At 39.4% G+C, this 27641-nt stretch overlaps 3 protein-coding genes across 3 annotated transcripts; all 3 read right to left on the bottom strand.

Moving 5' to 3' along the window:
- Positions 1–563: 563 nt before the first annotated feature.
- On the bottom strand, positions 564–11852 carry cpt1b (carnitine palmitoyltransferase 1B (muscle)). The gene is made up of 20 exons (XM_086027762.1): positions 11754–11852; positions 11188–11353; positions 10376–10528; positions 9449–9588; positions 9080–9251; positions 8032–8133; positions 7340–7477; positions 7183–7260; positions 6023–6130; positions 5825–5909; positions 4753–4948; positions 4445–4627; positions 3722–3827; positions 3524–3640; positions 3193–3357; positions 2523–2657; positions 1520–1672; positions 1340–1453; positions 1010–1102; positions 564–895 (listed from the first exon to the last, which is right to left on the bottom strand). Exons 3-20 carry the CDS (start codon positions 10514–10516, stop codon positions 767–769), a joined length of 2355 nt encoding a protein of 784 aa, XP_085883888.1. The 5' UTR covers positions 10517–10528; positions 11188–11353; positions 11754–11852; the 3' UTR covers positions 564–766.
- Positions 11853–11903: 51 nt separating this feature from the next.
- LOC147148930 (kelch repeat and BTB domain-containing protein 13) lies at positions 11904–18661 on the bottom strand. Its single transcript, XM_086027763.1, has 8 exons — positions 18327–18661; positions 17684–17875; positions 16985–17171; positions 16556–16893; positions 15874–16019; positions 14787–14941; positions 14508–14668; positions 11904–12795 (listed from the first exon to the last, which is right to left on the bottom strand). The coding sequence occupies exons 1-8, from the start codon at positions 18573–18575 to the stop codon at positions 12613–12615; spliced, it is 1611 nt and encodes a 536-aa protein (XP_085883889.1). The 5' UTR covers positions 18576–18661; the 3' UTR covers positions 11904–12612.
- Positions 18662–18890: 229 nt separating this feature from the next.
- chkb (choline kinase beta) lies at positions 18891–27449 on the bottom strand. The gene is made up of 10 exons (XM_086027764.1): positions 26936–27449; positions 26097–26319; positions 25205–25338; positions 25025–25129; positions 22660–22718; positions 22438–22525; positions 22251–22359; positions 21364–21464; positions 21192–21273; positions 18891–20440 (listed from the first exon to the last, which is right to left on the bottom strand). The coding sequence occupies exons 1-10, from the start codon at positions 27352–27354 to the stop codon at positions 20384–20386; spliced, it is 1377 nt and encodes a 458-aa protein (XP_085883890.1). The 5' UTR covers positions 27355–27449; the 3' UTR covers positions 18891–20383.
- Positions 27450–27641: the final 192 nt, after the last annotated feature.

The following is a 27641-nucleotide window of genomic DNA, read 5'->3' on the forward strand; positions in this document are numbered from 1 at the left end:
AAACAATTCCATAAGCCAAACTTTTAAAGCATATTTCTTTTTCCTTTTCATTTTGTGATGTATATTTTGATACTTTTGGCTTTGTATGTATACCTATTTTTAAAGTTTTAAACCCTAGAGCATGTCTATATTTAATATATTGGCCCCCTCATTGAATGCAATGTTATATATTTAGTTCAAATTTAAAATACTATATTTTTACTCTTTACGCAAGACAACATGCAAGTACAGTATGCAGAGCTGGGCATTTTGCTACTAATTGAGCGTCCGTCATTCGTCATCAGTCAGCAGCGTGTGTACCCTTCCATCGTCCATCATTTGCCTTAATTTCTGGGGGAAAAAAAAATAGTACCATTCTATAGGTACTATATGCTTAATCCATCTATTTTAAAAATGTTCCTGTCATTCGTCAAAAATCAGCAAAACGGGCGTCCGGCAGTAACGGATAGATGGACCGGTCCGTCAGATAGACGGAATGCCCAGCTCTGGAAGTATGTTGGAGGCTATTTGTAATATTTTGTCTACCTCCAAATATTTAAAACAGTGTATTCACAGCAGGAAAGTATGAAGTCAGTGACGATGCTTTATTTACTGTACAAGGTTCACAGAAGCACAATATACAGAGCAATAACTTAAAGGGGCAATTCATGGTGTGTGTGGAATGAGTATGGCATCATCAGTGAGGACTACGACGATCATCGCATCCGTACATCAAATCTCACACACACGCATACATACATACTCACATGCATACACAGGTCTGCTGCTATATGTGCTTCTTGCCGTTATTGAGCTGCATTACAGACTCGCCTGTTGTCTTGTTGTTTGTGGCCTGGAAAAGTGTTTGGATGTCTATCATGGCTTTGCTGATGTGCTGACCGAACCTGTACGAATCCTGCACAGATCACACGAGAAGCCACAGGTGGGAAATTAACAATCGTGGTATTTTTTACCGACTGTGAATGAAACATTGGTAAGAGAAAGTGCGTGTGGCGTCACAAATGTTTACCGTGTCAGGGCAGGAGAACTTGCTGGAGATGTGGAATGTGATGAGGTTTTCTCCAATAATGATGTAAGACACGCCGTAACCGTCATCGGCTACCTATAAAATTATGAGGCAAAAAAAAAAAAAATGGCTCATATTCTAATGTTGTTAAATGTTACATTATTTATTATGTTAATATTTGTACATTGTATTTTCTTACTATGGATTTTATAGGGAAGGAATCAGAGTCCTAAACTAAAAGCTGTAAGTAAGACTTACTTCTCATCTATTTGTGGAGGGGTCATAATGTTTTATTGATCCAGAGAATAAACAATAGCCAAGGATTTCACTCACTGGGCCGAATCCGCCTCCAGCCCCGACATATTTGGGGAACTTATTGATGTCCACCAAGTTGAGCTGTTGCTGAGGAGTCTGACTGGTTGACAGCTTCCACGGTTCCGACAGAACCTGCAAGCAAGCACGTGGAGCCCTTAGCGACGTTAGCATGACGCCGGATCGTGCGCGCATTCTCACCTGCTCTAAGAAAGGAGAGTCCACGCCCAGATACTTGGACACGATGTAGAGACAGAAGAGATGTCGGTCAATGCCGGCACCGGTCATGGCCAGGCGGTACATGTTCTGATGCTTGTCGGCTGCTTTCCGAAACAGCGCCAGCCTCATCAGGTTCTATCACGGATACAGGGAGACAACGGCTGGAAATTAACAGTGGTGAGAGGTAACAAAGTACACGCACTTCATTACCGTCCAACGCCGCTTAACTGACTCGGACAGACTGGGACCACGTGGGTCGTTTAAATATGCAGACGGGAACTCGGTGGCGGTAAGACGATGCCCAGCTCTGGTAATTAGTAGAAAAATCCTTTTTTTAAAAATTTTGTTTCGTTTTTTTAAGTTTATCGACTTATGAATGTCACAAAATACTCGAATTACATATATGGCAAAATGAAAATATCAAAAACTATATTAAACAATACATAAAATATTAATATACACTTTGAATTAGAATCACTATTGCAATAATGGGACATTTGTGAATCAAGTTATAAGAATTTTGTACAAAAACAGACAAATTAATGTAAACTATATATATTTGGCCAGTTTATTTTTTAAGTGCAATTCAAGCCTCCTTTCACAAAATGTAGTATGATTGTGTACAAAATAGTATATGTACTTGAAAACAAGAATTACAATGAATGGAATAGAATTATCCATAAAAAAATTGGGGGGGAGTATTTTTTTTTCTTGAAATGTGAAAACGCAGAGTCCTCTCTTTGTTGGATAAACAAGTTTAGCCTTCTTTGATGACAACTTAGTGGAATTTCATGCAAAAATTTAGCATTTTGAACAAAAATAGACTACAGTTAGGAGAAAATATCCACATTTGGTGTCCTACTTAAACTTTTGCTCTACTAATCGCTAACAAAACAATGATTTCAGTGTCATGCGCACTGCTTGTCACAACATGCCTTTGACAAGGACCGTCTCGGTTTTGTTGGACTTAGTTTGCCCTTCTTACTGTGGTCTGTCGGTTCTCCATGGCTCTGACGAAGGCGACAGCCTCCGAGGTACACGAGCGCACCGTCTCCGTGCGGCCGTCTCTGAACATGCGCGTCATGGACGACTCGTACGTCAAACAAAACCCCCCCTGGTCCTGGCAGGCAGAATCATCATAACAATTGGACAATCCATTATCTATAGAAATTGCACATGTATTGTAAAAAGCTGAAGCTATACTGAAATCCATATTATATCAAATTCATAAATAGTGTACATATGCAGTAATATTTTGAAAGTGGAATTTTTTGAATCAGTGGAAAAATGTGGGAGGAGATAAATGTGTAAAATCTCAATTTTACCGTGCGTCGCTGTCATGTGAAAAACACTTATCTCCAATTTTGGTAACTTTTTCAATTTTCACTTTAATGCGATTTCTGTAACGCGGAAACATGATTCAGGTAAAAATAAGAAAATGAAAAAAAAATGACAGTGACGGCGTGGCAAGAGTAGAATTTTGGCAATGTGCAAAATTGCGCAATTGTGCAAAAGTTGTTCTGAATAACTTGAATGGTGAAAGATGGGGAACTTTTTTGTTGAATGTCTCATTCACGTGTCTGTGTGTGTATAATTCTGGAAGGAGGGGCCATTTGGTGAATGTGCAAAATAGTTTTTGATGAGAGGCAGCGTACCCTAAACTGTGCAAGCTGCAGGGCCAGCTGAATGAAAGCGTCCGGGCTGGTCCTGCACTTTTTAATCAGGCCTTTGCCAAAGGTATTAAACAGGTAGGCGAGGAAATCCACATCATCTGCTAGTTTTTTAGCAGACAGGTAGCACGTCTCGATCACATTTTGGCACTATACAAAGAAAGAACAGACACATGAGGCGCTTTTCCATTACCGATTCCACAACGGCCTGGCCTCACAGCTTCACATGCAATGGACTATTCCACCTTTTTACTGGCATTTGCCGACTTGTAGCCAAAGAAAGCTAGAATTAAGAGCACACGGACTGGTGCTGTACCTCCTTGGGAATGTGCCATTGGAGTCGAGAGGGATGAGGAAGACCTTTGTTCACGTCTCCTTTGCAGTGGCCCTCCTCCGTGTAGCCCAGATGGAAGCAGTCGGTCGCAATCACGTACTACACGCGCACACACACGTCTCGTCTGAATAAACATACAACATCAAATTAACGATTGGCGGTCAAGAGAGAGTGACTTACCTCCCACATGTGTCCCACGATGGGCGCATCGGCCCATGAATGTTCAGCATTTATTCCCATTTTGCCATTGGGGTAAGATATGAGGGTGAATGATTTATCGAACCACCTAAGAGAACAGAAAGATGATGCATGATGGTACTCTTGCATAACATACAGTACAGTGGGTGTGTTCTCAGTGTTCCCGTATGATTTCTGAAGGAATTTCATGTCTTAATTTTATTTTTTTTTTAAAATATCTATTTGAATTCATTCAATTTTTTAAATTCTATTTGACATTTTAATACTGTAGTATGTGAGTATGTTTAATTATTAGATTATTCATTTTTGGGTGATTTTCATCAGATTTTAATGATTGTAATCGAGAGAAGTCATAGGATTCAAATGAATCACTGCCTTTTCATTTAACATTCATTTGTGTCGATTTTAATGTTTCTTAAAACTTGTACATTGTGTATATTTTCTATAGTCATTTGTAATTGTGACAAATTCAGTGTATTTTATTTATTTTTTAAAAAAACAACATTTTTTCATTTGAATGTAGTCAACTTTTTTTAACCACATTTTTAGTAGTGTATGTAGTACATTGCACTCTTATGTATTATATATTTTTTACACTTTTATTTATATATTTCAGTTGACAGGAATGATAAGATTTAACCCCAAAATATTTGTAGCACTGCAGAATATTTATTTTATTCCATTGTGTGGCATGCATGCTTCTACCTGTCGTAACACTTTCCGTGCAGCAGCGATTTGGCATAGCGGTCCAGAGAGTTGCTTGTGGCGTCGTAACCCTGAGGCTCGTCATCCAACGCCAGGAAGAAGGCGGCCGACTCCACCACGTCCAAGGAGGCTTTGTTCACTCCGTGGCTGAAGTATTTCATCCGAGCCTGAGCCCACGGAACCCTAGCGGGCGTTAAAGACATAATCAGGATCTATCAGTGGTGGGCCTTACATTTTCTTTCTGGGATTTCAATTCATCTCTTAATATGACCACAATCACATTGCAATTGTTGGTATGAGGTTTTCACCTGTTTCCTGCAGTCAGCGCAGCTAGTTTGAGCTCGCCGGGCTGCGGCTCGGATGTGTCGTTGAGGATCCTGCTAAATTGGGTCTCCAACTCACTGGGTAAGAGGTGGCGCCCTCCCGAGTACAGCCACACTTGGAAGAAGCGACCCTTGTGGTATACCACCAAGTGCTTCCTGTCACTCAGGTGCTGCACGAAATCTGCAAACCGCAAGAAATTATACTTTCATTTAAATTGTGGTTACAAATACTGTTATGAAAATATCCCCTTAACATCTTAGAATTGTGAGTCATTTATGGGCTGGATGTGGAATTACACAAGAATTTAGGAGGGGTATCCACTAAAAGTAAACCACAATTAGTAAGGAAATATATGTACATGTTTTTTTTTTGTTTTTTTTAAAAAAAGAGTTACATTTTTTTCTCTTTCTTATAATTGATATAAAAATATGGCTTTGCTTTGAAAGTGAATTTTAAGTCATTAGTTGTCTCAATGCGAAATTTAATGAGGATTTTGTTAGAATATGTACAAAAACTACACTATAATTTATGAGGGAAAAACAATGTAGAGCTAAGTTGTTTTCATCTTATTTACTAATTCTCTAATTGCAACAAAAAAAATCCCATATCCAAGAGAAAATGTTGCATTAAGGATAAGGAAATTCTTAAATAGCAAGAAGAAAATTCTCCCATATAAACAACTCCCATTTCAGTGAGAAAATTAACCCAAATGGACAAGCACATCAACATAAAAATTTACCAAAAAATTGACATTAATAATAATATTATTTGCTATTTACTATATTTGCAGGGGACCAAGCCCAGCCACGATGGCTCTCTGAAGAGGAATATGTAATTGCCTGTAGATGCCACACGATGGCAGCAAACCTTTTTTTTCCTATTAGACAACATACTGTATGTCCTGACTAAACCATGCACCCCTTCACTTTAATATAGTGATGCCATAATATAGCACCAAATTACTATTTTTATTTTAGACATGGCTTTGAACTAAGCACAGAAACAAGGTGAGTATTTGAGCAAATAACAGAGGATAAACAAAAAACTTAATTGCACCCGTTTCGATGCCAGGGATGCGGGTGGTGTTGAACATCCTCTCCATCTGAGTGGAGCACATGGGAACCGTCCCCAAAGCTCTCAGCTGAGCAGCCAGAGAAAAAAAGAAGAAAAGTCACTGCAGTTCCATGAAATGGAGAGTCATGGTTGTTAGGACTACAGACTAGTCCTGTATTGTGTGTTGTTTTGGACGAATACCGGCGCATGTTCACCACGCTCCAGTTTGCGTCTGTACTGCAACATGGCGTGCACCACGTTGCCCGCACGCGCCGCCTGCCGGTGAGTCGGCGTCACATACAGCAGATCCTTTGCACAACATATAGACAAATATTATGGAATGTACAGATATATAGTAAATAATGGGGACACAGTAACAGGAAATCAATTTGCTATGAATTGCGTGCAAATAATGACATGAGTGGTAGTTAACACTGTAAAATAAAAAGTAGATATTTTTAAATGTCATTGTTTGGCTGTTAGTAGCTACACCCGCAAAGCTTATTTGAAAAGTTAATGCTTGAATGAAATAAAATAAAAAAATAAAACAGCTTAACACAAAATAGATCAAATAAATTGAAAACACGAATAATAGAATACACACGCATAGAATTAACTTTACATAACATAAAACATGATAAAATAAGGGCGGCACGGTTGTAAGTTGATTGGATACTCTAAATTGCCCCTAGGTGTGATTGTGAGTGCGGATGTTTGTCTCTGTGTGCCCTGCGATTGGCTGGCAACCAGTTCAGGGTGTCCCCCGCCTACTGCCCAAAGACAGCTGGGATAGGCTCCAGCACGCCCCGCGACCCTTGTGAGGAGAAGCGGTACAGATAATGGATGGATGATAAAATAAAATAATCCAAAATAAAAAAAAATACAGTACTACAAAATTATAAAATAAACAAACATACATTGAAATAAAATTGCATACAAAATATAAAAAAATAATAATAATAATTTAAATGTTTGTCAGTTGTCACATGTTCATCACTCTTCTGAGTTGTTAATGCGATTAAATAAAATTGCATTAAGATGAAGTCAACCCCCAAATATTCTTTGCAATAATATGTTCGACATACGGTCTAAACATGGCATTCTGATTAATATTGCATTTGTGGAATATAAGTTATAGAGCAAAAACCACCCATTTTCAGCCATCTCATGGGGTGGCCATTTTGACACTTCACTCCCCCTGAGATGGACAAAAATGGGTGATTCATATTATGGGTGGGCCTATAGAACATATTATTGTAAAGACAATTTTGGGTTGACTTCCCAGTTAAATGAATTGAATGATGCGCTTGTCTGTCCTGTTAACGAAAAAAATATGGTCCGATAGTCCTCTTCCATCTTACCATAATGTAAAAATTACTGTTGACCATAAGTGGGCCCCTGCCTCTCAGGTAGATGTATTCCTCCCACCAGTCACTCACCTACAGGACATAATGTAAATGTCTATGTTGTGTAAATAGTAACGCCACCTTTTGAGCGATATTACCGTACCGCACTCACATAATTGGTGGCCCACCAGGACTTCAGGATCAAGTATCTTTGCAACTGGGCGGCCTCTGATTCCTTAAAGTCGTTGGCCAAGATCTTCATTTGCCTATATTGCTTATCATCCAACAGAGGACGCACCGACTCCAGGTACTGCACACAAAACAACAGAAAATACCTCTAAAGTTCCCTGAAAGAGAAGCAGCAATCACAATCTACCAGACCAGTACGTTTGCATATTGCAAACTCAATGGAATGTTAATAGAAAAAATGAGCACATTTAAAATATGTATACAAGTTAGTTTGGAAGTAACATTACAATATGCACATGGCATAATGATTAGATTGAGTTCATCTTCATTAGTCACATTGTCATGAAGATAAAGATAGAGTACCAGTATTGAAAAATAAAAGAAAAATAAAGCCATGATAAAACTGGAATAAGATTGTAGCAATATTACGTGAAAGCAAGTAACTTTATGAAAAGCTACATCATGAGAATTAAATCGTAATTTTACGAGACCTAAATCAGAATATGCCACAGGAATGAAATTGCAAAATTATAATAACGTCATAATTGTCTTGCTTAGAATAAATTCATAGCATTACATGAAAAATGTTACAAGAAAAACAGCAATAGTACTATGTGAAAATATTTTTGTTCTTGTAAAATGAATAATTTCCCAATTTTCCTTGTGAATACCCACCCTGCGAATAGTGTCTTCCACCCTGGGCACGGGTAGTCGGGGTAAGGATGCCTGGAAGCTGTAAAGAAGTGGTCTGCGCCCTGAAAACATCTTCACCAGGCTCTGGGAGTTAACAAACAACATAAATAAGCAACAACAAAAAAATAGCTACAATTTTAAGTCAAAACAATGAGATACAATGTAGTGTTGTCATGATACCAAAATTTTGACTTCGATACTATACCTGCATAAAGTACCTTGATACCGGTACCGAAACGGTACCTCGACAAAAATCTAAAATAAGCTAAATTAAAACTGACAAAAGAACTTCAAATTATTATTTTTTTTTATTCATTCAAAATATTAGGATATGTATCTGTTTGTGGGCCTGTGGGGGAGTGAGTTATGCTGTTTCTTTCTACAGTACACTTATTTATATTTTATAGACTACGTATAAATTCTACTTTAAGAAAACTAGTCCCCATTTATTTATTTATTTTTTAAATGTCACAAGTAGAAAATGTACACTGAGGTTTATTTAGCCATTAGTGTGACATCTACTGTAATGCAGTATTGAGCAGGTTATGATCATTTTCATGCCCAGATATGCAGCTGTATAGCCTCTATACTTTTTGGACACAGAATTAAACAATTCTGATTTTAAGAATGACATTTTTTTTAAATAAATAGACTAATGCCTGGATTTATGTTTATATAAGCATGTAAACATGTCAAGGTCTGTACAGCACCGGTACGTATATATATTTATTCACTATAAGCTTTTATATTACATGCCATATAGTTGACCTATTTGACTGCATTTCATGTCATCCATTGTTGATATTGACAATACATTTGCACCGTTACGGCAGTTTTAAAACAAGCCTTACAGACGGGCTTTGTCATGTTGGTCGGCTTGCCATGGCTTTCAGCCATGTAAGCAAAAAAGTTCCATATGATTAACACCGGTGTAAAAAAATTAAATAAAAAAAAACGGTCATTTTTGACGGCGAAAAATCACGGTATGGTACTGGTACCAGTATCCCATGCAACACTACAACGTACATACCAGCCACACTTTAGTGGAGGTGCTCATCTTCCCGTGGGATTCAAAGATCCAGCCGTGGTAGGAGAGCAGCGCTTTGAGGGTGTACCTGAGCAGGTAGATGACGAAGAGCCACAGGGCGCTGGCAAACAGCACGGCGCTCAGCACCGCGCCCGTCTGCACCGATAGATATCCTCTACTCACAAAAGCCACAACACTGCACTCGTTACACTTTCCTCACGTACTGTAGACACGCTCAATCAAGCATGGAGATTGTGTGCTCGCTGGCAACTTCATTAGGTACACCTGTACTGTAGTGTCAGACAGTACAGAGAGAAAGAAGAAAGGTGTACCAAGTCAAGGGTCCAGAATAGCACGGAGACGTTTTCTGACCTGAGCGGCATGTTTTCCTCGATGGCGTCCATGATTCCCAGAGAAGGGTCCACACCTGTGTACAAGCTACTCATCATGACGATGACCACGATCAGCCAACTGGACGGACTGGCCGGGTATACGCCGGCCAAGATGCTGTTCTGGACAATAAAAACACATCATCTTTATTTCCACATGAATGTATGTATGGATTTAGCAACAGCGACAATTAACTAAGTACAAATAATTTATTACTGTGTCTAACATGATTTCTTTAGGTATCTGTTTGTTATGTGAGTATTTGTTTTTCTGGTGACTTATTTGGCAGTAGTGGGAAGTAGCCAAGTACAAAGAATTAATTGTCAAACTTAAATGAATGTATCAGGGACTGTATCTGTAATTGATTCTGTGTTTTTCTGATGACATCTTTTATTTATCTTTTTAGCAGAAATGGGAAGTAACCAAGGACAAATACAGGTACTGTACTTCTTTTTTCAGGAATCTGTACTCAACTAGTTATTTTTCGGACAACTTCTGATTACTCTTTAATTTACAGTGGTGGAAAGTAACCGAGTACATGAGTATTACCCTTTTCATTACTTATTTAGCAGTAGGAGAAGTAACCATTGCAAATACGTTAGCTATTGTAATGAAGTTTTTCATTTTTCAGGTACTGTGTCTGTATTTAAGTATTCATTTTTCTGATGCCTTCTTATTTAGCAGTGTTGGGAAGTAGCCAATTACAAATATTTTATTACTATACACCAGTAGATTTTTCTTATGTCTGTATCTTGCAAGAGTATTATTCTGATTACTTATTTTACTCCCTACATTTGAAAACAGACAAATGATTTGAATCTGTACTTATTTTTACAAAAGTACCTCTACTTCTACGAAAGAGTACTTTTGCCACTTGTAGTATTTATGTTAAAAAGAAGCTCTTGACACCTTGAACTGTATGGCTCTCTTCTTCCACACTGTCAGTCCAGCCTGGCAGATGTTGGTGATGACCTCCTGGCTCAGTTTGAGGTCCACGCCATCTGGACGCACGGTGAACTGGAAGCCCACCGCTTGATGGGCTTCGGCCATCGCTCCTAATCCCTGTCGGTTCAACAATTCATTATTATTGTGGTGCACCACCTCATATTCTGAAAGGTTTTTTAATATTTGGCTCCTCTCGTATAAATAGGACAGCTTATAAGTAAAATATATAAAGGTGTAAATAACATGACTAAAACAGAAAGAACTGTATGTATTATCAGAAAAAAAAAATCTGCAATAGGCTTTCCCCCCCTGTTTAGTTGAGCATAAAAGGGCATGAATACTTTATAAAAGCAGATTTTATTTGCCGGTAGTGCTTCAGCCAGCCCCGTTTATAGCCCGAAGAAGCCAGCCAGCATTACATGACCCCGATGCCCTCTCAGCTGAGCAACACGTATTTGAAGTTCTTTATGGTAGAAGGAGCACACACGTGGCCAAACAATAATATTGACGTCTACTCGAGAGCGTCTAGATGACGGCGCGAAATGACTTTTTCCATGTCAGGCGACTGCAGAGTCACGCAAGTGGGTGAAAGTTCAACTGCCAGATATAGAAGAACGCTTCCGGCCACAGATACACATGTGGTAATGTAACCAAACATAACACAATCAATGGATTGATCTAGTCTAGTCAGTAAACGTCCTGTATGCCATTTATGATAATAGACATATGTAGTATGAACATAAAACGCCAAAAGAGAGAGAGGAGCTTCCATTTACCTTGACTGTGAAGACGGAGAAAGGCAATGGTGACGTTTGCAATGAAGCTGTCTGTACTCTGCGCTGCTCAGCGTTGTGCCCTTCAAGGGCTTCTTCACTCAGGTGGAAAATCAGCTGCACACTCTCCCTCGAGCCCAACAACGCACGCTGTTGCTTTTCCCCCCCTCTGTGGCATGTAACAGGACACCAAAGTCAGAGAAGCTCAACTCACGTGTGCGCAGCCACCAAAACTCTTGAGCCGCCTTCCAAACATAAATAATAGTACAGTATACGATGCATTATATTAAGAGCAGAGGGGGGAAAGGACATTATTAGGAAAACAGAGAAGTAAATGTTAGAAAATACAGAACAATTAGAAAATATAGAAATACATTTTGGGAAAATGGCCTTATTACAAAATAAAGCAATACATTTTGGGGAAATCAGCCTTACTGGATCACTTACTAAAACAGTGAAGAGGCCTTAAGCGACAAGTATGTTTTTGACAATGTATAACTAAGTACTTAGAATAGCATTATTTTACAGACAATACCAAATGTATAAGTTAACAATAAGGCTGCTCTCACCTGCTGTGCAGCCAGCAAAGAAGCTGTTGCTTGATGCCTGTGTGTATCTGTATCACTCTTTGATTTGTGTGTGACTTGGCAGGAAATCACTGTATCACTGCGATGACAAAAAAAAACACGCAGCAGGCACAAGGATGACATCACGGCATGTCAGGCACATGAGGACAACCTTTATTATGTATTAAGGAACACTTGACATATTGACACATTCCACCAAGGGAGCACAAGCGACATCTTAGAAAATTGGACCGTTTATTTCCTAATGTTTTGTGTTTTCAATTAAAAATGGAATAATCCTTTATGTAATGTGATGAGTCCAGCTATATAATTTCAGAACGAATGTAACATTAACACCACATTTACAATTGCATTTTTACATACTGATTTAAGTTGAAGTATTACTACAATTACAGTAACAGGCTTTCAAATCAAGTTTAGGAAAAGGGACATAAGAAAATTGAGAATTTCAGAATATTAGCAAAAGGGCATTATTAAATTATTAGAAAATATTAAAAATATTTTAAAAACTTAAGGGGCATTATTAGTAAATGTAGAAATAATTGGAAAAAACAAAAAGGGAATTAGAAATATAGAAATATTAATAATAATAGAATGATGAAATATACATTCATGATACATTTTTAAGGGCAAAATAATTCTGTTTTTAGCAGGCGAAATGGCAAATATGAACATTCAATTAAAATTCATTCATTCAGTGAGGCCTCATGTGAGTAACATACTAGTATAATATACAATTACCAAAAAAATTATACACTGTAATAATAGTAACTTAACATTAGCAATTTGTTCCTAAGAGTGTAGAGGTATACACGTAGTACTCATAGGGCGAGGTGTGATATCAAAATTGTAGGTAAAAGACAGCTTCATAGCAGATGGAGGTGGGCAGAGGAGTCAGAACCTTCAGAGAGAGAGTTTGCACGTCCATCATCACCACACTGTTATGCTCCACACTTGGCAAGACAGCCTGTGAGCCCAACAGCGCCCCCTGCCCTGCCAACGCCGCTTTCTGCACACGGTGTGCCTGTGCAAAAGAAGCGAAGCAGTTGTTGGGGACGCTCATGGTTAATCTGTTTCAGTCTCCCAAAAAAAGACCAACAAAAATTATTGGAACGTGTTTTAAAAAGAAAAATGCCATGACGATTTATCACGTTCTAAAATACATACAATGATAACATTCTTAAGTGGAATGTAAACAATTTGTGCATCATGATAATTCGATGGGCATTTCTGCTCTGCTTCTGGTGGGCACGCCTTCGCCACCAGGAAGCAGTATACCACATGCAAACATACAATTACAGAATAGGACCATTTCTACTAAACGGAGGTTATATTAGTAGGTTTTCACAGAGGATAAAGAATATACAGCCGTATTAAAAAGTTTGGGTACCCCTAATCATTTTTCAAGATTTTCCTTTATAAATCAATGGTTGTTCAAATCAGCAATTTCAGTTAAATATACAGTATCATATAGCAGACGAACACAGTGACATTTGAGAAGTGAAATGGAGTTGATAGGATTCACAGAAAGTATGCAATAATTACTTAAAAATAGGCAGGTGCATACATTTGGGCACCCTTGTTATTTTATTGATTTGAATACCTGTAGCACTAGTTATTGGAAAACAGAATTTGTTTGAGCTCAATGACCCTTGACTTATATACATAGAAAAAAGCCACCCATGAGAAAGGGTATTTAAGGTGGCCAATTGCAAGTTTTTCTCCTATTTGCGTCTTCCCTGAAAGTGGCAACATGGGAGCCTCAAAAGAACTCTCAAATGACCTGAAAACAAGGATTGTTCATCATCATGGCTTAGGCCAGGGGAAGGATACAAAAAGCTAGCTCAGGGATTTCAGCGATCAGTTTCCACTGTGAGGAACATAGTGAGGAATTGGAAGACCACAGTCACAGTTCTAGTTAAGGTCCGAAGTGGCAGCCAAGAAAAATCAAGAGGCCAAGTTACAACTCAAGACGAAAAAAATAAAATAAAAATCAGACGAGTGACAGCTCGCATCTTGAAAAACTCAGAAGTTATGTCATTTTTAAATCGAGGTACCAGTCTATTTTAAAAAATTAGGGCTGTGAGCGCATCGGCGGTGAGTCGAATTGAGTAGCGAATTGGCCGTTGAAAACCGAATCAATGAACGGTGAATCAAATATTCGCATTCAAGTCAAAACGGGTCAGAACATATTGTCACTGGAGAGGACCGTTTGGATGGCTCGTCTTGTCTCCCTATGTCTGCCCTATCTACGTAGGGAGTGCACATGCGTGAAAGCCAAGTACGTGCTACATTCGAGCCGACGCTCCGAAGTAGTTATGGGTACATTTGGCCGGCTAATGCAGTCTTACCAACAAAAATACGTATTTGGTCGGCTAACGCCGTGCTAACAAAAAATGAAAGGGAATTTTTTTGTTTTTTCATTTTTTTGGACTAAGACATGTTTTGCAGCAAAAGTACATTGAGAAACCCATTAGTTGATTTTGTCATCGGCTAATGGCAATACGGATAGCTAACGCAGAAAAAAAAAATGCTTATACATTTAATTGCGCCGTCTGTCATGAAACGTTTTGGCATAAATAAATAAAAAACGGATACATTAGTTGTTGTGCCTAATTCATTTCTGAAATGTTCGTTTTGTTTTGTTCGGAGGGACGAATAACGGCTCCAGTTTCCCAGTTTTAAAGAATTTGGATTTCCTGTCAATGATTGGTTCAAGATGTGGTTAATCTTTACCTGTCCCCATTTCTGCAAGCATACGCAAAACGACGTGACCACGTTGTGCGAGTTGTTTCCTCCAATCACCACTAACTTGTCGGAGGCGCCCATAAGGAAGTAAAGAGCTGGAAGGTCTGCGTCTGCCCTGGTGAGCGTGGGAAGCAGCTCACACCACAAATCTGCCACAGATTCCAAGACACATTCGGATGACATTTTTCACTCTATTAGCACAGATATTCGATTAAGGTGGATTCTCAAACGGCTTTCCATACTCGATTGTGATACTAGTACTCATACCTTGCCTGGTGTCGTACTGGAGCAGCAGTTTCTCTCCGGTCCTCTGTATGCTGCCCAGGACGTAGAGGCAGTGTCCGAGACTGGTCGCCAGGGGCACGTCGTGAGATAGAGATACGGTGAACTGGAAGTCCGTGAGGGGGAGCGATGCGACAAATCTGAGGCACAAAGACATGTTGAAACTATACAAACACAACGTGAGATAGAATGCATAGCATGGGGTAGCCTAACCTGGCCTAACCTAACATGGCATAACATAGCCTGACATAGCATAGCACACGATAAACATAACTTAAACATCATGTACTCATAATGTATACATACAAATATGTAGCATAACAATCCAGCAAAGATAAAGTAACAAACTAGCACAGTCTATGATCGAATAATATAATGTGGTGCATTTTCTTTTCGAAGAGCAAGTCCGCCGATGCGCCCCTCCGGAGAGGACGCAAGGCCAGGCTGGGTTGATGAGGAAAAAGACTTCTCCAACAGTCAGTTGATTGGAAAAAGATTTTAGTAAGCCCAATACAGCTGATGTCAAAGAAGTTGTCCCTTAAATTGCCGCGCGCACGTGCGTACTTGCCCCTTCTCTTGTCTCCCTTCTTATAGGGAGCGAGATGAATATTCACACTAGGTTATTACATATGCAGTGGTTACATCCAAACGGCTAAGTCCTTTGTCTCTTTTCCCGCCGAAATCCACAAGAAAAAAATCTGCACCACCGCCGGTGCCTCGAAGTCTCCTTCAAATTGCACCCCCTTGGCGTTTATTACCTTGGGGAGCATCAGATAACACCAGGGCAAGGTTTTAGAATTGCTTTAGACAAATGTTCACTCCTTGAGTTCATCCTGTTTTCCCCCTACTAACCAGTGACCTGTTGACCTCTTGGTCAGCAGACACGGCCACTCTTACTTAAGATAGGAGCGAACGAAGTCTACCTGCACTAGTCTATATTAAAATATACCTCAATAAAAATCATACCATAGCAGAATATACTTCTCCATCCAGTATACAATCTGAGTGATTGGACACTGGACGAGTGCTTCATTTTGGCAATGCAATGACATCACTTATTTCCTGTACAGACCTCCATGTGTCCTCCCATGGATCGTAGCACTCTACGGCTGTGTACAGGGCCGTGCTGGAGTCTGGGGCGACCAGCGAGTCCAAGTACCAGCCGCCCAGTGCGTAGATACGGCCCTGGCAAGCCACTGCGCTGAAGTGCCTTCTGTGCTGTAGGCCAACGAAACACGGCCAACCAAGCTTCAGTTATTTGGTTTGAGAGCTTGGCACTTATCTTAAAAATCATTAAGTTCAAGGTCAGAGCAATGTTGAACACATCAAATAAAAAAAATCTTGTTTTTTTGCCACTTTAATTTTCCTCTTATCGTCACCAAACTTGGCTCACATGCAGAAGGAAGATAGCTGCACAACTTATTTGACCTTAAGGACACAATTCAAGGTCAATGTTCTCTTGTAGAAAGTTCAAAAATGTAATTGTGATAAACCCAATCAAGTTAAATATTAAAGTTCCCAGTGAAGGCTTTATGGATCTATTCAGGCGAAGGCTTTATGGATTTATGGCTCGATTACTATGATGCCAATATCATGTCATGTGACGGTGTAGTCACCAAAAAAATCTTTCTTTGCTTGAAAGATTACAAAAATGACATTGAACAGTCAAGGGTTGAAAAACTTTTATACTAAGAGGGAAATTTAATTATTTTTTCAAATGGAGCGATGGATATTCATTTCGATCTTTGTCTTACCTTTACAAGTGGAGCAGCAGCAGTCCATTCCCGAGTCAAAGGATTATACCTAAATGTGGCTATTTTGAAGTCCCACCTCCTCCTCACAAGGGTCCTGTAGCCTCCTATGATGTACAAGTAGTTATACAGCACCACAGCCGTGAAGCACCACTTGTCTGCCTGGAATGGGAACTCAGCGATGGGACGCCACGCTCCGTTATGCTCTACGAAAACGTGCCGGGCGAGCTCCGTCTCTGGGTCCTTCCAAGACATCAGGTTCTCCTTCCGAAGACTGCAGAGACGAGGGTTCCCTCGCATCCTCAGGAGGATGAGGTCCTCTTTCTCCTCATCGCTCAGACACCCGTTACATAACAAGGAGGGTTGCAAAAGTGGGTCACGGGTCACTTCCCTCAAAAGACACATTCCTAATTAATAAGGAGTCATGGCAATACCTGACGATGTGAGGCAGCTCGAGCAGGTTCCTGCTCAGGTAGACGAACACGGTGCTCCTCAGCTCCATGCAGCAGATCTCCCGAGACAGTCTCAGGTAGGACAGACACCTCTCCGGCCTTAGCTCCTTGGTCAGCACGGACAGACAACGTGAGAGGAAGGCCTCGGCAAGGAGGTAGCTGCTGACCTCCACAAACAACACACAGAATGGTATCAAACATTTGTGGAGTAGCATGGAATAAATAGAAAAAATACAGATACATATCCTGTCAAGAATTTTGTGTGGTATTGATTTTTTCAATGGCAAGAGAGTACCAGTTTGTATTATTCATAACTGATTTTCTTAGAATTAACACATTCACTGCCATTGACGAATTTATTTGTCTTTTCACAGTCCAGACATTCAATCCCCGGAACTTATTTATATTTTTGTCAAATGTTTTCAAACGTTAGGGCAGTGAATGAGTTAAGCAATTATTGAATTACAAAAATCAAAAGTATAGACCTTTTCATAATATTTGTGAACAGGGTACTTCCTGGCGGTAGAGAGTGATTGACTACCACCGACTTCAACTGAATTTCCAGTGGCACATTTTAGCATGTGCAACCTATGCGGCTGCACAGAGCAGCAGTGCTTGGTGGGGCGGCCCACCACTGTTCCTTCTCAGTGTGGACCATCTATGGATATCTGTGTTGTACCTGTATATGCGATGCTAGCTCCTCCTCTCGTGGGGTCTCAAATGTGTCATGGAAATAAAACTCCAGCAGGCGGTGAAAGACGTCTGAGGGCACGTGTTCCAGGTGGACCAGGTTCTCGGCGGCCTCCCTCATCCCGGACTGGGACAAAGCTCGGAAGTACTCGCTGCACTCAGAGAGCCTTTGCAGGTCTGCCTGCTTGGACAGTGAAATGGTTGATATTGAAAAGGGGAAATTATTGTTACAGTAATTTGCAATTCAGTCCGCTGATAGTGTAGTGGTACACACGCCTGAGTTGTGTGCGGGCAGCGTGGGATCGATTCCCGCTCAGTGACAGTGTCTATGTGTGCCCTGCGACTGGCTGGCGACCAGTTCGGGGTGTGGTCTGCCTTCGCCCATTGACGGCTGGGATAGGCTCCAGCAACTCCCCGCGACCCTATATAGGATAAGCGGTTTGGAAGATGACATGACATGACATAATTTGCAATTCATGGAGGATATGGGACAAATAGTGAAAATTCACTTTTTTTTTTTAAACTATAAAAAATAATTGATTTGAATAAAAACAACTTTTTTATGATATATTTGGGAGGTGCTGGAAATAGCAACTCAAATATGAGAGTTTGCTGTGTGTAGTGTCACTTACGAGGAATGTGTGCGTGCTGGTTTGGACCGTAACCACACTTCCCCTTTGGCCTCCCAGGTCATACGTGCGAAGTGCAATGTTGCTTTTCCATTCGTCTGAGTGTCCTTGGTGTGACGTATTGCGATGGGCGACACCTGCTGTCCATGCACCAACTCGAGGGAAAAAAAGGCAAAGTCTCACCAGACCATATTTCAGCCACGCACTTGTCCACTCGAACATCTTTCCAAGACATTTCCTAAGAAGGTTCATTTCAGACGCAAGATACTGAAAAAAATCTATTGCTCCGTTGGTTGTGGAAAAAGAAAAGATACAGTCGGTTTAACTGTGCAGTTGATTCAGTCCGGTCTATTTTTGGCACGTGGAACTTGAACCTTCTGTGGGCTCCACTTCACAGACACAAGGACAGACAAGTACCAGAGCAGTGGTGTACAAACTACTGAATGGGGGCCATTTGTAGCCTGTTGTCCGTTTTTTAGCGGCCCGTCACATATACCAAAATTAGCAATTGACACAGGACACGTTGCTTGCCAGCATTCGTTGGAAGAAAACGTTTAGACACCTCTCTTCGAGAGACTTAAGTTTATTAAATTATATACGCACACACAGTACGAACAGTAGCAATGCAAAAAAGAAAACAGTTTTATCTGGATTTAAACACGCAGGAACAGTTCAATTTTTAGTTCAACTCTCCCAAAGAGCCTTTTTGAGTTATAACAAATTAAATAAAAAGGTACATGACAAAGACAAACCACAGAAAAGTCTTCAAGCCACTTCATACATTTTAAGTTGCGCTCAACAAAACAGGAGTAAAAAAAAGAAGCCGCAATATGTAAATGTAGTTGTTGATTGATTTCATTTTTCTGTCTTAGAAGCTGCTGTATTATGTAGTAGTATGCTGTAATATTTTCAGATGAGTCATCCTCAACATGGTTAACCGTACACCTATCCCAATAGTACTTTGTATTATTTTCTGGAGTAAAGTACAGTAATATCACAGAGTATTAAAAGGAAGGAGTATTAGGGCCACCCTGAGAGGTAATAATAGACAAAATCGAAATCAGATGGCGTCATAATCCTAGAAGAATAAGGTGACAGTTCAAATGTTAAAGTCATAAAGCACTTTTCAAGAAAGTAAGTGAAATTACCAAGAGACATGAAAATAATTACTTTGTCAGAAAATTATGGGTTTTTTTTTCTAGGAACATCGACCATTCCACTAAAAATGTAGTAATTTTAATCCTTTTTTGGGGGAGAAAATTCTGACATTTTTCCATTTCATATTTCAACTTTTGTTTTGCAAAATATTAACTTTTAGTTATTAAACATATTTTTGTTGTAGTATTATCACTTTACTCTCTTAAATTTAAGAGATTTTTTTAATATCAATATGAATTTTGTACCATTTCCCATGTCATAATTCTTGAAAAGTTACACGATTTTTTTTAACATTGCCAACTTTTTTTCTTGCAAATTTACTATTACTATTGCCAAACAAAGATTTTTTTTCTTGTGATATGACTGCAAATCTGCTTATTTTTACTATTATGTCTTTCCCCATGTAGACTTTTTATTATTCTCGCAAAACTACAACGTTATTCTCAAAATGTTTATTGTGGCTAAAATACTCCTTCGTCCAGAACGGTTTATTCACCCAAAAAATGGAACACAATTCATTTCAGAGTACCATTTAGAGTCCTGGTTGCTTCATATGAATCTGGACAAAACATACGTCATCAGAGCGAGTGAGGTAGTCAAAAATAAAGACACAAGCGCCTTCCACAACCAGAGGACAAGACAAATGCTCATGTCAAAAAGTGGTCCACAAGTAGACTAGTGCATCCCCCCAAAAAATGAGGGGGGGTTGGATGAGACCTCAAAAGCCAAATAGATTTATAGAACTTGCTTGGACTACATCGCTCATTGTTTTAGAAATGCATTACAAATGCATACTAAGACCGTTGTCATTACAAGCAGGACATCCAGAAAGCTTTGTAAATGTACTTAAAATAAAAAACAACAACTAAAGTTTGGGTTATCAGATGAGTGCAAGGAGGGCTTCAGGAGAAGAGCTTCTTTTGCTTGAAGTAGGCATCAAAGCGGACCTGGGCATAATCCTGGTAAATGATCACATCATGGATTACAATAAGACAAGTACATATATCCATACTGTACATACAGTGTAGGACCTTGAATCATGAGTCTCATTTGTTCCAAAAATTTGAAATACACGCACTAGGTGGTGTCAGTAAACTCACAATGACAAGCAGCAACAGCAAAACCTCCTCAAAAAATGAGGTCGAGTACTTGCTTTAAAGTGTTTCGCGCCACTCCTAGTTGAAGTTTACTTTAAAACTAGACGTATAACAAATACGATTCACAAAGCGTATTTCACCAAACCACATACGTTTGAATTGTGAGAGTCTGCAAGCAACACGTAATGGGAAACGTCATAGCCGGGCTAATTAAATTAGCATCATTATCGCAGTTATAAACCTTTACACAACTTCGATTTGAGCACAAATAGTAGCAAAACATGCAGCTGGGACAAAATAACAATACTCACTGGTTTATTTTTTATCCCAGGCAAAAAAGCGACTAATATTACTGCAGCTTTGTTGCAACAGTTTTCTGCGTTTCATCATCAAATCTTCATGAAGTACAACTGTATGTGTTATACTGCCCCGTAGTGGCCAGTACGCACACACCAATGCAAAGAATTAAAGCATAAATCATGACGACTCACTGTTGAATTTTTCATATTGTGTATGTTTTCAAAACTTTTTTTTTATAACGGCACCACTGCACTATTACTCTTAAATTTTTTTTTTTTTTTTTTTAAAACAAAAACAAAGGGCGCCTCCTTACCATGTAGCCAAATTCAATCTTGGAGAGCTTGGCTTGGATGATGGACCACAGGCCCCACAGGAAGTGTGACGCCAACGCATATCTGCACAAGAGCAATGGCAACGTGTCTCATGATTGTGCTATACTTTTTTTTTTTTTTTTAATTGTTAACATGTTTGACAGCCACGTTTACCTGTTAGCTTCAATGATCATATCTTCCTCTATCTGCCTCTGGTCCACACTTTGATCGCCACATCCTCTATGCTCTGACAGATAACTTCGGATGAAATGAAGCTGCAGGGGGAGAAAATATATATCTAATTTGCCACATGACTTAATTCTTTTAAAATGAATCACTATTCTCTAAATTTGCAACCCATAAAATTACAGCCATTTTCTTGTAACATGTTATTTACTCTTGTAAAATAATGCACTTTTTATTCAACAAATTATCTAGTTTTTCTTGAACAAAGAATTTTTGCCTTTGTTCTTGCAAAAATAAGACTACTGTGTCATGACTTTTTTAAACTCTCTTCAAATAATGAAGTTAAAATCCTGAAATGTTATGACATTTCCCCTCAACTTTATTCAAATAAAATTAAACATTTTCAAATTACAATATGACTATTTTGTGAAATTTTGTATTTTTTTATTAGGAAAAATTAGGACTTTTTCCTCTTGATGTAATTCTCTTAAAATCATCAATTTTTTTCTTGCATTAATTACAACTCAAAATGTCATCTGTTTTTTCCCCTTATGCATATGCAGTTACAGTATATTATTCGCTTTTTTATGTTTACCTTTGCTTCACAACATTCCTTTCAGTGACATGTGCAAGCTTAACTCAAAATTCCACTATAGGGCACTGAGAGAGGAACTACATTTTATAAAGCTGATCTATGATGGAGAACATGAAATATTGTAGCTTTAGTGTTCAAACGAGCTAACATGTACCGCAAATGTTGCCTTTACAAAGATAATGATGCTCAGTTCAGGAATAATTTCCAACTGTGAATGACTGAACAGTCTAACTGAATTCAAATGCGTTGAGGCTGCAATTAGATGGAAATGTGTACAAACCTGTTGCTCTCTGCTTGGGTAATTCTCTGGCGTGTCTTTGTAGAAGGGCCACTGGTTATAGGTGTAATCGTACATCCATTCGCAGAAATGGTTCCCGAAATCAAAGCCCCTAAATAATGAATTGAAAAAACATTCAAACGGACAGTTATTTATTTACATAAAGCTGTATTTCAAACACGGACTTCACCTGTAGTTGTAGCTGCTGTACTCAAAGTCTATGAGCATCAGTCGGTCTGTTGAGCTTTGGCACCCTTTGTGCAGCATCAGAACATTGCCTGCACAGACAAAAGTACTTTTGTGTATACTTCAGCAGAAGTTAATAACCGTTAACATTTATATATTTATAACCAAGCTTTTAATGGTCTGCAGGTGCCATTAGTGAAGTGGTCTTTTTTTTTTTTTTTTTTACCTTCTTGGACATCGTTATGGCAGAAGACCACAGGCGATGGTGTTGCTGCTAATAACTCACTGTGAGTGAAACAAGAGCAGGAGACATTTGACTTTATTAAAGCAGAAGCCAACCCTAACATATTTATTTCCAGAATATGTTTTATGCAGGCTGACTAGTTGAAATATGGCATTGGTACTGATTAGTTAAGCACCAAAATGCACCCACTTTTAGCCATCTCAGGGGGCGGCCATTTTGTCACTTCTGTCGACTGAAGATGACATCACAGACCGTCAGGGCTCAGATAACGACCAATCACGACTCACCTGTTTTCTGAAGCTGAGCCATGATTGGTCGTTATCTGAGCCCTGAGCAACTTCGATGTCATCTTCAGTCGACAGAAATGACTAAATGCCCGCCCCCTATATTAAAAATGTGTGGATTTCATATTCCACAAACGCAATATTAATCAGAATGCCGCATTTAGGTTTGGGTTGACTTCCCCTGTAAACAGCTCAGGACAACACAAGGCATTCTATTGAGTGCAAATGATTTGCATTCTAAAACCAATTTGGCATACAAGTGTTTTTTTGGAACCACAAATGACAAGAGTTGCAAACACAATACCAAGATATAATAAGACTCAGATGATCAAATTACTCCATTTTTCTGCGTGTGAGAGTGTGTGCGAGTTGTGTCCAACAGCAGCTCCTTGTGAGTGTTCTCATTTTGCATTTGTGTGTGTGTGTGTGTCACTGTTTGTTCGATTCAAAACACGGCTTAACGTACTGTACATTGGTGACTGTGGCGTGGATAATGTCGTAAATTATCATACAAAAAAAAAGGGAAGAAAATACTGTATCAGTTTTTGCCACTTGTGATTTTCCAGTTAAGACACCAATTCATCATAATTCACTTTAACTCAAAATTTTGCTTCTTCATTGTCAACTCTACATACATTATGAAATGTAACAGCTCCAAGAATGGGTGCAAAATGCGAACGAATATAGTAATTTCCAGAATAAAAGGTGTAATATTATAAATGATATTTCTGAAGTTAACTAGTTAAAATTATGTCTCCTCCCCCGTTTTCAAACACTGACTGTAATTTTTAGCCTTGACAAAAATCTGACTGAATTCTCATTACAACATTACAAATGCAACTTTATTCTCACAACACCATGCTACAACTTTTTTTCTCACCCAAAATATTAATTTGTTTTGTGACTTCATTATTTTCCTTTGAAAATGGGCAACTTTTTCAGTTCCTGTTGCATTCAGGGATATACATGGTAGTTACCCGTTTGTTTATTTGGCTTTTGGAATATGAGGGGTTCTTTTTCTTTTTCCTTGAAAGGAGAAAGTGCGACAAGCAACCCCTGCACTATGGTGTGTGTGTGTGTGTGTGTGTGTGTGTGTGTGTGTGTGTGTGTGTGTGTGTGTGTATTCACAACCAGATTCAGACTAGATGTGGGGACTCTTTATCATCATGGAATGCAGCACAATCTGCATCTTAGCTTATGATAAGCAAGACGTGTGTTAAGTGGCGACATGGACTATTGAGAAGAGAAGGCACTGGGACAAAGGTCAGCTGTTTCCCCAATGAAGGCAAAAGGCAAGTAATCTAATTATGTAATTGTTTTTTTGGGCCTTATCTGTGTTATATAAAAGCGTTTTATGAGCACTTACTAAGAGCAGTAAAACACTGACATTGCACACATCGTTATGGTTTAATGGGCCCGAGTGTACATTGCATCATCTCAGATCTGCTACCCATTATAAAGATTGCAATGCTACAACATGCAATCTATAAAATACAATTGTTTTTGTGGTAGTAATTAACAGTAGTGTAAGATGACAATGCGTCATGCTGACAGCTATAATTATGATGAGAATAACAGGATGTTATTTAATTTAATTTGACATTTGTCATCATGTCTTCATGAAGGCTTTCTATAAATTATCATTCTATATTCTGCTTTGAAATTAATTAATTGACAAGTCCAAGAATTTTTTGTTTTATACTATGACTAAGTACATCGATATTTAAAATGAAATTTTTACATTGTCCATTTCTGAATGTAAAAGGGAAATATAAAGTGAAATGAATGTACTTTATTTTTCATTCATTTCATAAATAAAATACCATACATTTTGCCATTTAATTTGCCAAACAATTTACTCACTTGTAATTTAAATTACTTTTTATTTTAAAATGTTATTTGATTATATTTCACTTAAATTAATTAACTGAAAATATGACTTCAGTTCCATTAACTATGAATGATGAATTCATTTTCACCTATCTTTATATATGGTATATCTTTATACCATTACGAGACTCCAACTGTTATATCGGTCATTGAGAGGCATTAAGTCCACTCACCGGAGGTTTTTGAGCTCCATTGGCAAGTTGTGCTTCATTAGCTTCTTGTACTTCTTCACATGAGCGTCGCGCATAAAAGTCAGCGTCAACACTTGATCCAGGTATCTAAACGGAAGCAGACATGTGACATCATTATACAAATGCGAGTGACATGAGGAGAGAGTTAGTTTGGCTACTTACTTGTTAAGGGTCCCAAACAGCCAGGTGGGCTCCTTGTTAAAGGGCATAACCATTTTGTGAAAACACGCCAACTTGGTGGCGATCTCAGCGGAGATGTCAGCATCTGACAGCTGATCTGTGCGCATGCGTGTGTTCTGCGACAAGAAAAATGGCAATATGAGGCACAAGAAGTGCCTCTCAAACCTGGGCCTTTAGTGGGGACTTAATCCAACTCTTTAATACCAGCACTATCACAGTTATTGAAACCAGGGCTTTAGCGATCAAATATTTTTAGGAACAATTATTCCACTGATTATGCCATGCGTGTAATGGATAAAAAAATGATTTTGCACCTTTAAAGAACAAAATGAGCATGTGAGGTGCAAGTATTGTAGTTGTTCACCTGGGGTCAACCTCATCAGGTTCCACACTAAATCTGTGACTTTTGAGTTTGTGCATCCTAAAAAGGTATATAGCCTGACCTGGTGAGTGATGAGGCAGTCAGTAAATGAGAGTATAGAGTTGTCTGTGTTTGTGGTGAGGTCGGGTTAGCGACTGGTTGTTAATGCTAACTGTTAGCCAGTCTGCGTGTTCAGTCGTAGCCGTAGCAGCTCGTATAATGGATGTGCTTAGTATGTATTGATTTTGTTACTGTTTGGACATAAAAATGTTGAAAGTACACCAGCGACTGACTTAGACTGACATGGCAACACAGAGGCTGACGTCTGATTGCACAAAAAAAAAAAAAAAAAAAAAAAAAAAAAGAAATTAAAGAAAAAATTATCACAAAAATGTAAAACAGGCAAGAGAAATGCTACAAAATTAAGAGAACAGACTGTTGGGAATGAATTAAGCAAAGTTCATGGAAGACATATTAGATTCTAGGTTATAAACGCAGGACAGCGTGTCGTACCGGAAGATACTGCTCCAACCGCCCTTCTGGGAAGACGCCGTACAGTTTGGGTCCCAAAGTCCTCTCAGCCAGGATGGCGAACATGACACTCTCCAAAACCAGCGAGTCCACGCCTTGGAGGATGGCACCGTAGATTCTGAGGAGCACCTGACGAGGCTCCTCCCCCACACTGTCCACGTGGCCAGGCAGGCTGCACAGGTACAGCAGATTACTGAGGCCGCCACTGGAAAAGAGCAACAAAACATATCATTATCACGATAATCCCTAACATCTTGCAGCTCATTGGGCCTCAATTCAGACAGCATGAAAAGTATGTATTAAGTTATTAACTGTTTTCGTGTGACATGGTAGTTGGTGATGTAAGGGTGAATTTATCTATTAGCGTTTTTTGTTTTGTTTGTTTTTTGTGAAACCTTCTTCAAGCCCATTTTTTTCCGTCTATGTAATCGTCTATTTTCGCGGTGAAGTAAACTTCAACTGGGTAAACAGCTTGAATCAAGCATGCTTTGCATTTTATCTGGAGAACTGTGTGAACAAGCCATTTTGTTTCCTGCAAGTGATGTTACACGAATAGAGCCTGAGAACAGGTGCTATGGTATATACTTGAGTTAAAGTGTGTTTAAGTTAGTTTTGAAAGTGTGGAAAAGGGAAAACTATTTGTTGAATGTGTTTTATATATGTTCTCCCAAAATTGCGGATCTTCATCAATAGCGTGTGGGTCTGGACGGTATGCCCCGCCATAAACGGGGGTCACGATATGTCAAAATGACCGCAAAAGGTCACCCGAAACTTTTAAACATAACTATAATTTACACAAAATGAGGGGGGTCGGCAGTCACCTGATGATGCTGATTTGAAAGTCCATTATTTGGATGGTCTTCCACGCACCGGATAAGAAATCTCGGCACCAGGCGAACGCCCTCTCCTTCGTGTCCCGGTCCACCTCCTCAGTCCTGCCGCCCTTGAAGGACTCCGCCTCGGAGTCGTCGTCGCCGTTGCCCCCCAAAAGTGGGCTCGGGGTTCTTGAGGTCCTCTCGTGGGCGAGAATAAGCAACTCGTAGCTGGTCGGCTTCTTCTCGTCCGCCATGACCGCGTCGCCACTTACGTTGCCGCGCGCCTGCATCGTTACTTTCCGGAATGAGAGTCGAGGAGAACTGGAGGGAACTATGGGTCGGAGAGAGCGACAAGATGTTACTCCTGACGGACGGAGCTCACTGACAATGCCCGCTAAAACCAAAGCATATCTAGTTAATCGCATGTGGTCATCGTAGACATCATCCGGGTAGCCGTTTTAACGCCTCATTTGTTAGCACACTGGGGGTCACGTGACGGCCACTGTCTATGGCATGGCCCCAATCGTCCAATCGCAGTTCACTTCCGGGTAGAAAGACAAGATGACTGGTTGTGCCGGATGGTGCTGCTTTCACGTCACTAACGGAAATCTCGAGATTTGCGGCAAATTCAACTCAAAAGTCAACACACCATCCAATTTGGTATAACTATTAAGAATAATAAAATAGACTTTGGAATCAATAATTTACTAGT

This window comes from Filicampus tigris, chromosome 4 (genome assembly GCF_054856515.1).
Source record: "Filicampus tigris isolate MCC_2025a chromosome 4, RoL_Ftig_1.0, whole genome shotgun sequence".
Classification (NCBI taxonomy): Eukaryota; Metazoa; Chordata; class Actinopteri; order Syngnathiformes; family Syngnathidae; genus Filicampus; species Filicampus tigris.

Bases quoted from the DNA above. Each gene is read 5' to 3' on its own strand.
- cpt1b (XM_086027762.1), bottom strand. From the start codon at position 10,516: ATGGCCGAAGCCCATCAAGCGGTGGGCTTCCAGTTCACCGTGCGTCCA. The intron at 3,828-4,444 runs GTAGAAGCATGC...CTGTTCTCTTAG, and splicing joins CACGGAAAGTGTTACGACAG to GTGGTTCGATAAATCATTCA. The intron at 1,103-1,339 runs GTGAGTGAAATC...ATAATTTTATAG, and splicing joins CTGGAGGCGGATTCGGCCCA to GTAGCCGATGACGGTTACGG.
- LOC147148930 (XM_086027763.1), bottom strand. From the start codon at position 18,575: ATGAACCTTCTTAGGAAATGTCTTGGAAAGATGTTCGAGTGGACAAGT. The intron at 16,894-16,984 runs ATTGCCATGACT...TATGTAACGGGT, and splicing joins GCTGCCTCACATCGTCAGGT to GTCTGAGCGATGAGGAGAAA. The intron at 14,942-15,873 runs GTCTGTACAGGA...TTTGTGCCTCAG, and splicing joins CCATGGGAGGACACATGGAG to ATTTGTCGCATCGCTCCCCC.
- chkb (XM_086027764.1), bottom strand. From the start codon at position 27,354: ATGCGATTAACTAGATATGCTTTGGTTTTAGCGGGCATTGTCAGTGAG. The intron at 25,339-26,096 runs GTACGACACGCT...TTCTTGTCGCAG, and splicing joins GGTTGGAGCAGTATCTTCCG to AACACACGCATGCGCACAGA. The intron at 22,719-25,024 runs GTGAGTGGACTT...TTTCACTCACAG, and splicing joins ATGGAGCTCAAAAACCTCCG to TGAGTTATTAGCAGCAACAC.